This window comes from Anopheles merus, chromosome X, assembly GCF_017562075.2.
Source record: "Anopheles merus strain MAF chromosome X, AmerM5.1, whole genome shotgun sequence".
Classification (NCBI taxonomy): Eukaryota; Metazoa; Arthropoda; class Insecta; order Diptera; family Culicidae; genus Anopheles; species Anopheles merus.
Window position 1 is genome coordinate 18,001,318 of NC_054081.1, and position 16,257 is coordinate 18,017,574.

The 16,257-nt window shown below is 45.0% G+C and overlaps 2 protein-coding genes across 2 annotated transcripts; one reads left to right on the forward strand and one right to left on the reverse strand.

Moving 5' to 3' along the window:
• Nucleotides 1–1,378: 1,378 nt before the first annotated feature.
• LOC121595629 (acetylcholine receptor subunit beta-like 1) lies at nucleotides 1,379–4,739 on the forward strand. Its single transcript, XM_041919728.1, has 6 exons — nucleotides 1,379–1,528; nucleotides 1,866–2,725; nucleotides 2,871–3,007; nucleotides 3,087–3,241; nucleotides 3,336–4,377; nucleotides 4,470–4,739. Exons 2-6 carry the CDS (start codon nucleotides 2,665–2,667, stop codon nucleotides 4,632–4,634), a joined length of 1,560 nt encoding a protein of 519 aa, XP_041775662.1. The 5' UTR covers nucleotides 1,379–1,528; nucleotides 1,866–2,664; the 3' UTR covers nucleotides 4,635–4,739.
• Nucleotides 4,740–14,713: 9,974 nt separating this feature from the next.
• Nucleotides 14,714–15,835, reverse strand: LOC121597091 (receptor-binding cancer antigen expressed on SiSo cells). The gene is made up of 3 exons (XM_041922622.1): nucleotides 15,709–15,835; nucleotides 15,071–15,582; nucleotides 14,714–14,990 (listed from the first exon to the last, which is right to left on the reverse strand). The coding sequence occupies exons 2-3, from the start codon at nucleotides 15,491–15,493 to the stop codon at nucleotides 14,838–14,840; spliced, it is 576 nt and encodes a 191-aa protein (XP_041778556.1). The 5' UTR covers nucleotides 15,494–15,582; nucleotides 15,709–15,835; the 3' UTR covers nucleotides 14,714–14,837.
• Between the last annotated feature and the right edge of the window lie 422 nt (nucleotides 15,836–16,257).

A 16,257-nucleotide genomic window follows, 5' to 3' on the forward strand; every position in this document is an offset into this window, starting at 1 on the left:
GGTGGAAATTTATTGAGAAAATCATCTTTCTTTATTTACCTTTGCCATCATTGGAGTTTTGTTGAAATAAGGCTCCTAAAAGTATGCATTTCCTAGCGAGGTAGCGGATGATAGAAGGTATTACAATGGTCAACTACTGTGGCACAACGATTAAACTCATAAAACGGAGTTGTAATTTGCTAAAAAAGTTATCCTGGTAGCTTTGCAATTTCGTTACCATTCCAAATTTATGCAACTGCTTGGCTTTTTAAAGTTGCCTTTTGAAAGGATCCACACATCATACTCGCATTTAAGTCGTGCAGGCTCGCCAGTTCTATTGCTTTAATTCACAGAAATTGCTGCCTACAAGCCGCCTGGAAGCTCTGGTGCTGTGTGAATTGAAGAAAATAGCTCTAAATTGAAAGTTCTATCTAGCAGACAATCTTCTTCTTCTTTGGCCGTTGTCCGTCAAGGTTGCCCTATACCACTAGTGGGTTTGGCTTTCAGTGACTTATGTATTACCATAGCAGGATAGTCAACCCTACGGGTATGGAGACACGGTATATCCGGGGTTTGAACTCATGACTCATGAATGTTCCACCAGACCGGCCCCGTTAGCAGTCATTAACGACTACATTTATCTTTTTTTCTTTTAATTTTCGTTCAGATAGTACAGTGTATGTATTTCTGGTGAGTTTTTCTTCTTGCAATTCATGAAGATTGTTTTCATACATCGCCCTCCAGGCGATCTTTCTTGCGGCAACCTTCTACCCGTGGGTTAAGCGATTAGACATTCTTGCATTTTGTGTGTCTGCATTTTGCTTACATTGGTGATTATCGACCAAAGCGGCATTCCGATAGTAAACGATTGCACACTGCCCCAAGGAGTGGTGTCCTTTCTCTGTGGCATGGGGAAAATTTCACCCCACCAAGCCAAGGAGGCAGGATAAATAACTCGCTTTTCAATCAAACCCACGACTGGTAAGGAAGGGAGAATAGGCTACGATTCTTGAGGGTTTTTTTGTTCTCGGTTTTTTGTTGGATGCTGCGAGAGTATGCTCAGCACACTAAAAAAAACTCTCACACCAGATAAGAATGGTCCACCTGTTCGGCGATCAGAAAGAGACGGAAAGCGAAAGAAAGAAGGAAAGAGAGTTGGAGCAAGATAAATCCAGCGTGTACGCTACCGAGAGGTGAACAGAATATATCCGACACCCAATCTGCAGCACATGCGCATGCTTATACGAAGGACATTCGGGGCGAGCGAGTTTCCAGCATCCCGAGCGAGATGCTCTAGTTTCCGCCCGAGAATTCCAACTGACATGCGCCCATCTCCACCGAGGATGCGCGCCCTCTTGCCAAGTGGGCAGGGATGGAGGGAGACGAGTGATCCACGAACTCATCCGAAAGCCCCATAAGGCGGCCTCGCACTACCATGGCATGGTTAGCAGTCAGCAGCTTGCGTTGTTATCAGCAACAGCGGCAGCAGCTCTGCCGTAGAGGGTAGCCTTGCCCCAAAATCATCGCCCCAACTAGACGACGGCCCGCGGTAAGTTGTGTGCTCTCTTCCTCTCTCCTTCTCCTCCCTTTCTCTTTCTCTTTCTCTTTCTCTCTCTCTCAAACTCATTTGCTCCTCGTCTATCACATCCCCAAAACCCTTCAAAACGTCTCGCGCATTCTCATGTGTAAACTTGAACCCACAAACACACACGCGGACGCACACGAACGCAATACGTGCACACGGAGGTGTGTTTGTGTGTTTGTGGTGTTAAGGAAATCGATAAACCATTATTTGCACAACAGTTTGCGCGTTGCTCGATTGCGCTAAAGCTGCCCGTGTTCTCTTGTTCTTGTCAAAAAAATCAAAACCACAACAAATTTTACAGGCGGCAGTAGCGAGAGCAAGCGTGCACACGACTACCACTCTACCAGCACGCACGCAGCACGCAAGGATCTGTAACACTGAAGCTGTGTGTGTGTGTATGTATGTACGCGTGTGTTTGCCGCACGCGTATGTGTGGTAGTGGCGGCAGTGTTTCGTTCACAGATAAAGGAGTGCCCTGCAGTTTAGAGGAAATTCACAGCAATTCGCAATAACGTGATAGCGTGAACACAAAAGAGGGATTTGTCGGTGAGTGACAGTGCGTGCATGTGTGTGTATGTGAATCTGTCCCCCATTCATCACGCCATGTCCAGCTAACTGAGTAAAATACACCGCGTAGGTGCCTTCCCTTCATCTCCCTCTTCCCATCCATCTCTACTGGCAGTGGGTGAGGAAAGGCGTTTCCTCGTTGTGGTATTTTCCTTACCCCAATCCAACCCACCCCACCACATCCACACCTCTATCTCTCTCTCCAACGTCACACACACTCGTACACGTTCGGGAGTGCACACACACTCGCGTGTTAGTGCGATACCTGGTGCGATTCGGTAATGTCGCACGGCGATCCTTTCCGCGAATAGCCGTAGTCGTCCTCGTCGTCGTTCCAGAGCGTGTGAAACACCTGGTGAAGGTGGTGCTGCAGTGTGTAGAAGGTACTGCTAGCTGCTCTGGCACGCCAGTAACTCGTTGGAAAGTTGAGGCGCTGGGGTACGGCAGCACACGAGCGGTGAGGCGTTGGCCCTCGTGACGTGGCGTGACGTTGTGCAGTAATCGGAAGAAACGGGTATCACATTGCGGGCAAGATGCGTCCGAGTGTGCTAATCCTGTCGGTGCTGTTAGCACTGCAGCACTATCTAGGGATGGGTAAGTTTGACACGAAGCTTGGGGGTCTCAAAGGTGTGTCTGCCTTCTCCAGACGTACATCTTCTTTGTTGCGATGCTCCATCAAACTAACCCATGTTTTCACCACCCTTGTGTCTTGTAACAAATTCATCCCCCCGATACCTAGGGTCCTGTTCCGAGGACGAGGAACGGCTGGTGCGTGACCTGTTTCGCGGTTACAACAAGCTCATTCGCCCGGTACAAAACATGACACAGAAGGTGGACGTGCGGTTCGGACTCGCCTTCGTGCAGCTGATTAACGTGGTATGTAATGGCAACTGCAAACGTACTCCTTCAAACTGACCTCCAGTCTGACTATCTATCTCTTATGTCTTCCATCCAGAACGAAAAGAATCAGATTATGAAATCGAACGTGTGGTTGCGGTTGGTGTGGAGCGACTACCAGCTGCAGTGGGACGAGGCTGATTACGGCGGCATCGGTGTACTGCGGCTGCCCCCAGACAAGGTCTGGAAGCCGGACATTGTGCTATTCAACAAGTACGATCACTGCACGCCCGGTGCACCGCTGCCGATCCTCAAACATACAAGTTAACAAAACACCCTCTTTTCTCCCGTTAACCTTTCCCGATAGTGCCGATGGTAACTACGAGGTGCGCTACAAATCAAACGTGCTGATCTACCCGAACGGTGAGGTACTGTGGGTACCGCCCGCCATCTATCAAAGCTCCTGCACGATCGACGTCACCTACTTCCCGTTCGACCAGCAGACCTGCATCATGAAGTTCGGTTCGTGGACGTTCAACGGTGATCAGGTGTCGCTAGCCCTCTACAACAACAAGAACTTCGTCGACCTGTCCGACTACTGGAAGTCGGGCACGTGGGACATCATCGAAGTGCCCGCCTACCTCAACGTGTACGAGGGCAACCCGACCGAGACGGACATCACGTTCTACATCATTATCCGGCGCAAGACGCTCTTCTACACGGTCAACTTGATACTGCCCACCGTGCTGATCTCGTTCTTGTGCGTGCTCGTCTTCTACCTGCCTGCCGAGGCGGGTGAAAAGGTGACGCTCGGCATCAGCATTCTCCTGTCACTGGTTGTGTTTCTCTTGCTGGTGTCGAAAATTTTGCCACCCACCTCGCTGGTGCTGCCACTGATCGCCAAGTATCTGCTGTTCACCTTCATCATGAACACGGTCTCGATCTTGGTGACGGTCATCATCATCAACTGGAACTTCCGCGGTCCGCGCACGCACCGGATGCCGATGTGGATCCGGTCCGTCTTTCTGCACTATCTGCCCGCGATGCTGCTGATGAAGCGCCCGCGCAAGACGCGCCTGCGCTGGATGATGGAGATGCCGGGCATGAGCGTGCCGCCGCAACCACACACCCACCCGTCGTATGGGTCGCCCGCCGAGATACCGAAGCACATTAGTGCGCTCGGCGCGAAGCAGTCGAAGATGGAGGTGATGGAACTGTCCGATCTACACCATCCGAACTGCAAGATGAACCGGAAGCTGAACAGTGGCGATCTCGGCATCGGCGCGGATAGCTGCCGCCGGGAGAGCGAAAGCTCTGACTCAATCTTGCTGTCGCCCGAGGCTAGTAAGGCGACCGAGGCAGTCGAGTTCATAGCCGAGCATCTGCGCAACGAAGATCTGTACATACAGGTAGGTAGAGGGGGAATGCGGGAGAATCGCATTATTTTTGCAAGAACTAGAAGCCTACTGACAGCTTGACATTTGTCTCGATCTCGATGCAGACACGGGAGGATTGGAAGTACGTCGCGATGGTGATCGATCGGTTGCAGCTTTACATTTTCTTCATCGTCACCACGGCCGGCACGGTCGGTATACTGATGGATGCGCCGCACATCTTCGAGTACGTCGATCAGGACCGCATCATCGAGATCTACCGTGGCAAGTAAAGGACAGGGGCATGCATCCAACAACCACACAAATGGACACACACACACACACACACACACACACACACACACACACACACACACACACACACACACACACACACACACACACACACACACACACACACACACACACACACACACACACACACACACACACACACACACCACACACACACACACACACACACACACACACATACAGACACGCATAGAACACTTACAACTGTAACCTCCAAGTGCACAATGTGGCATGGCTGAAGCGAAGAAGCGCTGTTGGCCGCGCTTCCGGCTCGAGAGTGGCCTCGAATGCGGTACCCCCCCCTTTCAGCAATAGTTCATTATTTAGGGTGAGTCATATACCAGCCCGCACAATCCTCGATCAAACAGCACTCCATCGGATGGCAGGCCCACGTTCAACTACTTCGCTTTTTCGGACAGATAGTCATCGGTCCAGTGCCTGATAAGTATACAAGGTGCAATCTGTCTAGTTCACACTCGCGGTGAGGCACGGTTCTCGCAACCATAGAAAAGCAAGAAGAAGGAAAAAAACAACAATCGCAATGCATTTCGTCAGGTTCGTTAAATAGTTGCCTAGACACCGTTTACCCCATTGATTGTCGGTAAGGAAGAAATAAGCAAGAGAGCGACGAAGAGAAATATAGAGCGAGATAGAGAGCGAGGTAGAGAGAGAGGGAAGAAAAAGAGAGATAGAGAGATAGAGAGAGAGAGAGCGAGAGAAAGAGAGAGAGAGAAAAAGAGAGAGAGAGAGAGAGAGATAACGAATGAGAACCGGTCAACACTGGTACCACAATAGTCAATACACATCAGCGTTACGCCAGCCATACGTTAAGTTTCAGTAGATACTACCTTATCGTTTAATTGCAATAACCAACAAGCGGGTAATTGAGGAAGCAATAGTACTCGCCATCTCGTTGCTGCTAGACACTGTGCAGCCTGCCCAAACGTTGCTTACAGTCGAATTGAAGCAATCCTTGTAGTTGTTTTATGTGACAGATAGAGAGAAGATGAGAGAGTTCTGGAAATCCCGAAAAAGAGAGATAAAGAGAGCGAGAGAGAAAGAGAGAAAGAGAGAGAGAGAGAGAGAGAAGAGGAGGAGGGAGAAGCAGAAGAAGTTAAGAAACGCTACACAACCATTATAGCAAACAATAAGAAAGGAACTTTTACAGTTATAAGCAGCAGCAGCCATGTTCATCCAACAGCATCAACCCTACACTTTACACAGTTACACGAACGCACATACACACGTAGTGTTTGTTGTACAGCTTGGCGGAAAATAGCGTCTGCGGGTTTGCTAATCAACCACTAACGACAAAGGGCAGTCGTCAAACTGGTAAAACATTCTGCCAAAAACGCCAATACGTAGCTCATACGAGTAAGAGAGAGATAGTTAAATAGAGAATGGAAGAAAGAGGAGAGAGAGAGAGAGAGAGAGAGAGAGAGAGTGAAAGAGGAGAGAAGAGAAAAAGAGATTAATGAAGGGGACAACAATGCTCCAACCAGAGTATTAAAGGGGGTAGCAATTTGCCAAGGTCGTTGACTGTTAATTTTTTTATATCGAATAATCTTTAAGTAGCTCAATATTACCTATTCGTTAACGTACGATCCAACGGAGGGAAGTAATGGGGATACATCTATAAGGAGAGTAGCAAAACTATAACTATTCGAATGTTGGCACGTTTAATTCAAGAAAGCGCAAGAAAACTGGAGAGCGAGGCAGAGCGATAAAGCGATAGGCTAAACCAAAAGGCAATACGTGTTTCGCGAAAAATAGCAGGATTCCCCTTTTCCCCTGTAACTCTTCAATGTTGCGGAGTTGTACCCACATTGAGGGTAAATGGAAGAAACGAGTAAAAGCTAGTCAACTGCAATTTCTACAAAACAAAACAAACTAACAAAAAAACGTCGTGTTTAAACCGATAAGTTGGATAACAATAACAAAACAAACAAAAAAACAAGCAAAAGACTATTTAATGTGTGTGTGTGTCTTGTTTTCTGTGACGTCCGTGGCATCGATAGCATTATTAGCAAAACGGCAGTATGTGGCCGGAAGGAGAAGTAGAGGACAAAAAGAAATATGTTGTGTGTCCACGGGACATAACAAGAAAGAGCTTTGTTTCCGATGTTAATAATGGTAACGAGCAAGGATGCTTGGTTTTGTTCTTTTTATATATCTGTCATGTTGTTCGAAATTAGCGAATAGATGAAGAAAAGAAGAGAGCGTGTGGAGAATACTTAAAAAAACACTATCCTATCAGTTGAACTACTAACCTATAAGCAATTGTATCTAATTAAACAAAAGCAAAGACACGCACAGAAACAAATTTGTAAGTTAACCTGTCTACTGTGTACGGGAAACCGACTCACGAGACGAACAACAACAACAACAACAACAAAAACACACACAAAAGAGTATTTTATTATCGTCTATACATCCCTAGTACATTTTCAACTAACGTTTATGTGCGAAACGAAAAGCATAACATTATCGTAAAGCAAACACTAGAGTGGAGGCGCCCAGACAACGCAGATCGGAAAGCAAAACAAGTAAGCAAATAAGAACAAACAACCTACAAACCACACATATAGAACTGCAAACGGAAAGCAAATTACACTCATTACTCATTACGCGTTTTACGTATACATCAAACCAAAACCCTTATACGAACAGCAACTTATAACATAACATAGGACCCTTATAAAATAGCAATGCATTACGTCGTAACCGGAAATAACTGAGGAAGGAAAACAGTAAAACCATGTGTATGGCAGAGAAAAAGATGAAAGGGAAGTCGCATAAAGATGAAGCCGAAGCAAGTACCAGTTCTTCGGAACAAAATCCTAGGGTAATATTGCATGAATGTTTTCTATAACCTAACAAACAAACAAAGAAACGAACAAATAAATAAAACAAAACATTAAAGAAAAACACACAAACAATACGCTAAACCTTGGTAAGGGTGTGAGCTAAATAGAGGAAAAAAAGAAGAAAATAATTCACAAACTACAACAAAAGTTGAAAATAAGATAATGAAGTTCCAACATTCGAACAACATCCATCGTTTTGGTTTGTGCACTAACAATGAGCGCAAAAAAGCAAAACAAAAACAAAAGAGTTCTGAAGAAAACAAACCCGAACACAAATCTGCACCCAAAAACCCATAACATTTGCAAAAGAAAAGCGCGTGATATACAATTCACAATAATTTAGTAAATAATAGAGCAACGAGCAAAAGCGCGTAAAACGACGGAGCGTTACGTGTAAACTATGTTAAGCATTTCTGAAAATGAACTAAACACAACACACTAGAATGCATACCGGAATGTGTAATAGAAAGAACGTAAAAAAATAAATCAAGTATGGTACTAAAGAGAAAACCTAAGACAAAATTGAAGACGGTGAAGCAAACATTAACAAACAATCGAGCGGTTGAAAAATAACAAAAGGGAAAGGAAACAACAGCAGACATAAAGCATAACGGTGCGGAGAGAAAAGAAATCACAACACAGTGAAATCGGTCAAAAAGTCTAGTGCGAATTTACTCAATAGTAAAATTGAAAATGTAATTGTCAAAGGGAAACTTTGACACAGCGCGTTAGCTAAACTTAATTACTCTGATACGGTGGAAATGTGGAAAAAGCATATTTCATTTTCGTTCTCATACACGTTTATATCCAGGAACAGTAAGATATAAAAGTGGAAATGAAGAAAATGGCACTGAGTCTCTGTTTCTGCCTGTAACACGTTTTGTGTTGTGTGGTTCTTAAACAATACTTCCAGCAACTATTATGAAGCAATCAAAAACCAATATGGCTTCACCGGTCGTAATCTTCTTCCTACTCATCGCAAACACGCTAGCAGCAACAAACAAAAGCGAAATAAGTATTTCAATATGTATGCCAGCCGGCACTGACACGTTTATGCACATTAAGCCAACAAATTTGCTGACCTGGCCAACACACACACGCACACATACTCGTGCACGAAACGTTGAAGGAAAATAGAACAGAACAACAACAAAATTTCATTTACAAAAGTACATAATACATTAAGCAAATCCAGAAAAAAGGAGCCACGACAATTTGATACTATCCGAGGCAATACAATGAAAACTACAAGGATACATTTGAATGCGCGAGTGAGCGTGTCTCCTCTCAGTGTGTGTGGGTGCGCCATTTGTGTCAGTAAACTGAAGACAAAAATCGAGATAAGTCTTACAGCAAAAACAAACAAAACACACCACAACAAAACGAAATCGACATCCGTTTGCAGCCCTTAACCCCTGGAAAAAGCAGCACAGGACATTCGGTGCACGTTTGCATATGTTTACGTAGGTTGCTGATTCAATTATCGAACATTACGAGTAAAATATATTGTATTGGATACACATTTTTAATGAAACAATTGCAGAAAAAAAACAACAAATAGTGAATAATTTTAACAAACTCGTGTTTTGGTAATTTTGGCGTCTTTTTTATTTATCTATTTTTTGTTTGTTTGTTTATTCTTCACATCTGCTGCAACACCCTTCGATTAAGACGCGTTTGAAGAATGAACACACACTGCCCTTTAAACGTTCTGTTCAACGCTGAGTTCAGAGTTTTAGAAGTTGACGCCTTGTTGAACTAGAAGGAGTCAGGAGCGTTTAAAATAATCTACGTAAAACGTTAGTTTCTTGAAAGTGTGTGGAATAATAAGTGCTTATTCTGTACTCACCGGAAAGCTTTCGATGATCGTAGATTCGTAAAGAAGCTTGAAAATTTCATGATGTTTTTAGAATCTCTACGATCGGAAAGAAATTAAAGGTCAAAAAAGTATAGAAAATTAATGAGCTCTTAAACTTTTTTAACTGAGATGCTGCAAATATTATTCCGAACGCTGTTTCGACCAAATACATTTTCGATCAGCTCGTGCTGGCGTAAAGTAACATTAAAAGCAATTATTCACACTCTTTCGAAATTTTTGTGTGCACCCAGAAATTGATTTTTACAAAAAGATAATAGATTTGAAATTAATGTTTATGAATGTATATAACCAAATTGATACGCAAATGATCAAATGGGTAAGATTTTCCATGTGAAGGTTACCCAGGTTTTTAACACATTTTGCGCCGCAATATATGAATACGTATGACGGCTCCCCGCACAGCCATGTATCTGACGCTCAGTAATGTTGGGTTTCTTGACTCTTTCGCTGAGATTCATTCATATGAATCTTCAGTGATGAATGATTCGAATCTCGAATCGACTCTTCGAATATTCATGACTATCTAAAGATTCATGAATCTCCACGGATTTATGAATCTCGAATGTTATATGGATCTAAAAGATTAATAAATCCATTTAAATTAATATATCTCCAGGGATTCATGAATCTTTAGAGATGTATGATTTGCATAATAGTTAATTTGCGCGATCTCACCAAACAACATCCCCAACATCTTAAACAACATCTTAAACCCGTCGCGACTTTAAGCCGCGCATGGACGTTCTCCCCGTGGCAAAACAAACTGTGAGGCTGCGTGGACTAACCAAGAAGTCCCGAGAGCCTGTATAGGTTGGCATGATCATGTAGGTTGTTGCTTCAAAAAGAAGAATGATGAGAAGCTCAAGCTCTATGATTTTTTGGGGATGTATGAATCTCATTAACACTCTGGGCGCTGGCATTTTGCATCAGCTTTCTGCGGAGAAAACAGTAAAAGATAAGAGAGCGATGAGAGCGTTTCATTGGCTTACGATCGTTCACTCTCTTTCCGATCCTCACGTACGATGCCGTTTCTGCAATATGCGCTCTCTCTTTCTTCCTGCGGCAATGCGCTCTGCTGAGAGTTGCTGAGAGACCAATCACAGAGAAGGGCAGTGAACAAAGCTGTGATTCCAAAGCGAGCCACACAGCGCCCAGAGTGTTAAACATGAATGGATTCATGAATGCCTAGATATATGAATCAAGAATTATCAAGAATTATTGGAGAATCAAGAATTTTTGCAACCGGGATTCAGATTTATTGAATTATTTCATAGATTCATTCAGATTCATCAATCTGAATCAGATTTACCCAGCACTAACGCTCAGTGATTCTCTTGAGAACGAATGAGGTACGAAAAAGAGGACGACAACGTTACACAACGTTACACGTTACAACGACAATGAAACAAAAGAGTGATAACAATCGTTCGAAAAATTGTCGCTGTAATGCAACAGTAATGCATTAAAGATAGTAAAATTTTCTACAAAACATCAAAGCAAACCATCATTTTATTTCACGTTTGACAACCGTTTCGAGCGTTTCAGTTTTGATCAAGTTTGTGAAAGTCGTTGAGTACATGGAGCTTAACATGCGGAATGTCTACATCTTTTCCAAAACAAATAGTTGATCGCCAGATAGTCGCTGGCTGTTTTCAAAGGATCACAGTAGGTTTTAAAGATATCAAGACTAGAAAGAGTATACGAAGCCAAAGATGAATACTTGAAGTCTTGCATAGAATTACTTACTTACTTACTTATCCGCCGCTACGCTTTGCGGTCTTGGCCTGTCTCAGGAGTGTCCGAAACCGCTCACGGCCTCGCACCTTCGTCTGCTAGTCCGTTATCGCGGCCTTAATGGCGGACGCCTCCACGCCATCTTGTCATTTCGGTTTGGGCCTACCATTCCTTCTCTGTCCTTGTGGATGGCCTAAAAAAACTTTACGGACTGGGTCGTCCGTTTCCATGGGTATAAAATGGCCAGTCCAGAACCTAGCGAGCTTCATACGGTGCACAACAGTGAGGTACCCGTAAATTTCGTATAGCTCGTCATTATAACGGTTCCTCCATTGTCCTTCCACAAATTAGGGGCCAATTATCCTTCTGAGCATCGTCCTCTCGAATGCGACAAAGAGCATTTCGTCAGATTTGGACAGTACATATCTCAGAGGCGTATGTGAGTACCGGTACTATATAGGTACTTTATAGTCCCAGCTTCGTTCGTCGTGACAGGTTCTTCGAGGTGAATTGATTTTGCAGGCTGTAGAAAGACCGGTTGGCAGCCAGCATCCTTGCGCGCAGCTCAGCTATCATGCTATTTTCGTTGCTGACCTTTGACCCAAGATAGGTGAATTTTGGGACGACTTCAAAAGTGCGTTCACCTATCTGTGGGACAGGCAAGCCCATCCCGCTGGCACAGACCTTTGGTGGTAGCAAAAGATCCAGAGATTTTTTCATCCACCTTCACCTGGCAAGTGACGTTGGTCATAGTCATTCTAACTAGTCTTATCAATTTTACACTGGCTATGCTATCATATGCGGCTTTAAAGTCAATGAAGAGATGGTATGTGTCGTTTCTGTATTCAGCCATCTTCTCCAAGATCTGCCGCATGGTGAAGATCTGATCAGTGGTTATTTTTCCGTTTCGGAATCCTCTTTGATAGATTCCGACTATCTCTTCGACGTGCAGGACAAGGCGATGCTGAAGGATCTGGGAGAACATTTTGTAGGCGGTATTCAACACCGTAATACCCCTGTTGTTGCAGTCCAACCTGTCTCCCTTCTTGTATATGGGGTAGATGATGCCGGGATTCCAATCACAAGGCATCGATTCGCTTTACCACACCTGAGTAACAATTTGATGAATCTCGTTTTCTAGTCGAGCACCTCCGTTCTTGACCAGTTCAGCTGCAATTCCGTCGGTTCCTGAAAGTGGAAGTGTATAAAATTATTAATTTTAGTCAAAAATACCCGTTATGCACCTCTCTCTCCTCTTGTTGCCCTGCTCACGATAGAGCTCGTCGATGTTACATGGCCCGGTAAACAATCATTCTCCAGGATGCTCGGTCCCTGACTGCAACCTCCCATCCATGTAGGCACCTGGTCTCCGACAGGACTCGCTTCACCTGATCCAAACATCGAGCTCGCTGTGCTCCCCTGTGTCTTATGCTGACCTGGGGATCGGCGGCATCCTCTTTACATGTCTCAGCTATCGTAGCCTGTCAGCCTTTGCCACCGATGGTCGGTTCTCCGTACAGCTCAGCAAGCTCGTGATTCATCCTTCTCCTTCACGATCCAAGCTGGAAAACACCATCAAAGATGGTCCGGAGGATGCGTCGCTCAAACATACCCAAAGCGTATGCATCCTCCGCTCGGATGGTCCAAGACTCGTGGACCACCGGGTGAATCAATGTGCGATATATCTCATATATTCCCTGCACAATGCGTCTCCGGATTTCACTGCTGACATCATTGTCCGAAGTAACGACCGTCCCAAGATAGCAGAACTCCTTTACTACCTCGAGACTGTCACCTAATACACTGCTTTCCAGATGATCTGAGTCTCCGGCAAGCACGTACTTCGTCGTCATCCCGTTGATTCTCAATCCAATTCTTGCTGCTTCGCGTTTGAGTCGAGTGTACGCCACACACACCTTCGCTGTTGTCCTGCCGAATATCGATGTCATCCGCGAAGCAAAGAAATTAGGGAGACCGGTAAAGGATCGTGCCTTGGATGTCGTTGTCTAGCCCGCGCTTCGACTGACACCTTCCATGGCGATGTTGAAGAGCAGACAAGAGAGTCCGTCACTCTGTCTCAGATCCCTGTGGATTCGAACGATTCCGACGTCAAGTTCGATACTCACGTTACACTCCATTTCATTCATGGTGGCCTCTAACAGCGGGATTAACTTCCCAGGGAAGTTGTACCGCTGCATGATGTTCCATAGCTCATTCCGGTCTATGATGTCGTAGGCCGTCTTGAAGTCGATGAACAGGTGCTGTGTAGGGATCTGGCGCTCTCAGTACTTCTGGAGGATTTACAACCGAGTAAAAATTTGGACGACCCAGCATGGTAGCTGCCGACAGATCTATAGCAAAGGGCACAAGTCTGCAGTACAGGATCTGGGACAGGTTTCTTGTAGGCGGCATAAAGGACTATAATAGCTCGAAGGTCGTGCAGTCCAGCCTGTCGCCCTTTTTGTAGGCTGGATGGATGACACCCAGCTTCTACTCCTTTGGTAGTTCCTCATGTTCCCAGATTTTCACGATCAGCTGATACATTTCGACTGTTGGAATTATGGCAAAACTAGCTCAGAAAATCTGAAAAAAATGTCGGGCATGGGTGATTCTGTCGAGGCATGGCCAGACTCACAGGCACAATGCAGAACGTATGTTGAAGATGTCCAAGTAGATGAAATAAACACAACTCCTCAAATTATGTAGATTCGATACATTAGTAATGCCTTATTTCTCAACAAATATGTATAGAAGGTTCTTGTAAGAATAATCAGCATAATCAGAAAACGAATGCGATTGTGTCATTTTTCATTTTGTTTAATACATTTTAATTTACATTGAATAGTCCTTATCTCTGCGGTAACCAGCCAGACACACACGTTCCCAATCTACTTGTCCTGCCGTGTGAACTGCGGATGGACTCCGTTTTCTCTTCAGAACAGGGAGTTTGGTTTTCGTGCAGACAAGGATAAAGAATAACACAATGGGAATTGTTTTCTCCATCGTCGTTTGTGTTGTAGCTAAGTCACACGCGTAGCTCAAACTAGACATTCAGCCCATTCGCTCAGCTAGAACGAATGGACCTGACTGTTCCAGCCTATGAATAACACATTCGATTAAAATTAATTCTTCAAAATGTTTCCAACTAATGATAATACGAAAATAAACAATCAGTTTTTGGTTTGCCACATCTTTTGACGGATTATCGCTGGAGGTTCAATATGCGTACCGCGCCAGGGCGTCGATTTGACTTCTTGCCCAGCAATCGTTGCTAGTAAGCTCTGTTAAAATTAGGTAAAGAGGAAAAAAAAAGTGGAAACACTGTTAGAGTGTAGATCAATACCTCGTTTCCTTCTCGCAAGATCGGCAACATGAACCGGAAGGGATGGAAGGTCAAAAGTAAGCCATATCTTGTAAGGGTGAGGTGATTGGTATCGTGCGTCGCTTCCTCTCTTCTCTATCTCTCTCTCTTTTCTCTCTCTCCCTCTTTTCTCTCTTTCTCTTTCTCTCTCTTCTCTCTCTCCCTCTTTCTCTCTTTTCTCTCCCTCTTTTCTCTCTTTTCTCTCTCTCTCTTTCTCTCTCTCTTTCTCTCTCTCTTTCTCTCTCTCTCTCTTTCTCTCTCTCTTTATCTCTCTCTCCTTCTCTCTCTCTCATTTTCTGTACACGTAGTCGTTGGCTGGGCAGGGAAATTGCTAAACCCATCATGCGTAGGACGATTCGAGCTGGTGTCGGTTCTGCTGATGCCGCTGGGCCCGCAGCTCTTTCCTCGTTTCCCGTATCAACTGTTTGGTGGTCGTTTCGTCTGCATCGTCCCACCCACTCCGCTCGCCCTCGTTCCAGTCTTCTAGCTCGTTCTATTATATGAATGCGATAGAGAAAATACAGTGATCGAAATGGTTCCAATTTTCTGCAGCTCGAGCGCAGATCCGCTTACCACAACAGGAATGTCAATTTTGGCCACCAGACGGCTAAAGTCGGTAGGCTCGGTTTCGGTCGCGATGCACACCTTCGGCTGGGAGGAGATCTGCGGCGCCATGTCCTGAAAGTAGTCTACCTCCGGCTGCGGCTCGGTCGGGGACGGCGGCTGAGCCAGCGTTTCCCGGTACCGCTCGATGTGCTCCTCGACCGTGCGGGGCGAATCGTCCCACGAGTTCCAGTCCTTCTCGGGGACGTTCTTGCCGCCGGCTGTGGTGCGGCCGCCGGCCGGATACCGGTCGACGCTGACCGCGCTCAGCACCTCGCACTCGCTCGCGGACAGCTTTCGGCGGCGGGCAAAACAACACATCGCCCGCTTCAGCACGCCCACAATCGCTAGCAGCAGTTGCCTGATCCGGTTCATCACCAGCTCTGTGATCATCGCTCACACTCCTGTCTGCAGGGCAGTCAACTTCCAGTCACGGACCGACCAAGGGCAGTGTGTGGATCGGTGTAATGTGTAAAGACAACCTAAAAGGGACAGAGCAAGCGGGCTAGGGATTAGCTAGATCGGTATTCGACAGGGCGTCAGACAATCACTGTTTATAATGTCCCTCAATGGCTCACTGACCGGATAACAGCAAGGAGTGTACTTACTTGGAAAAGGGAAATCACATTTAAAACCCGCTGGCCATCTTCTCTGGTTGTACATCCACTCTTTACGGTGGCTGTAATGTTTACGTACCGTTTTGTCTTCACCCGGGCAGTGGGGGGCGGAGAAGATTGACAGCTAGATCTGTCATACTCGTGCACATACACGGCTTCTTCTTCCTCCGTACCTTTCGCTGACAGCTGATGGAGCGCTGGCTTTGAATTCCTATAGGAAATCTCGTTGTTCAATAGATTCTAGTTGCTTTATTTTTTCTTTCAACAATTTGGAATAAGAATAAGGAATAACAACGGGATGTAAAAAAATCATGTTTGTGTTTGATATAGCGATAGAAGAAATACAACGTTCAAACTTTAGTTCTATCAACGTTATAAATAATTTATTATATTATTACTGTTGTATTATTATTATTATTTTGTACTATTTTCTTCTAATGTAAAACAAAAGTAGGAAAACAGTATTATCAATATTAAATATTGTGCCCTGCTGCGGCGTGCAGGCTTTTACAGTTTTTCCCGATCAGTTAGTGTGACAAT

Bases quoted from the DNA above. Each gene is read 5' to 3' on its own strand.
- LOC121597091 (XM_041922622.1), bottom strand. From the start codon at position 15,493: ATGATCACAGAGCTGGTGATGAACCGGATCAGGCAACTGCTGCTAGCG. The intron at 14,991-15,070 runs GTAAGCGGATCT...TTCATATAATAG, and splicing joins AAATTGACATTCCTGTTGTG to AACGAGCTAGAAGACTGGAA.
- LOC121595629 (XM_041919728.1), top strand. From the start codon at position 2,665: ATGCGTCCGAGTGTGCTAATCCTGTCGGTGCTGTTAGCACTGCAGCAC. The intron at 2,726-2,870 runs GTAAGTTTGACA...CCCGATACCTAG, and splicing joins GCAGCACTATCTAGGGATGG to GGTCCTGTTCCGAGGACGAG. The intron at 3,242-3,335 runs GTACGATCACTG...CTTTCCCGATAG, and splicing joins GACATTGTGCTATTCAACAA to TGCCGATGGTAACTACGAGG.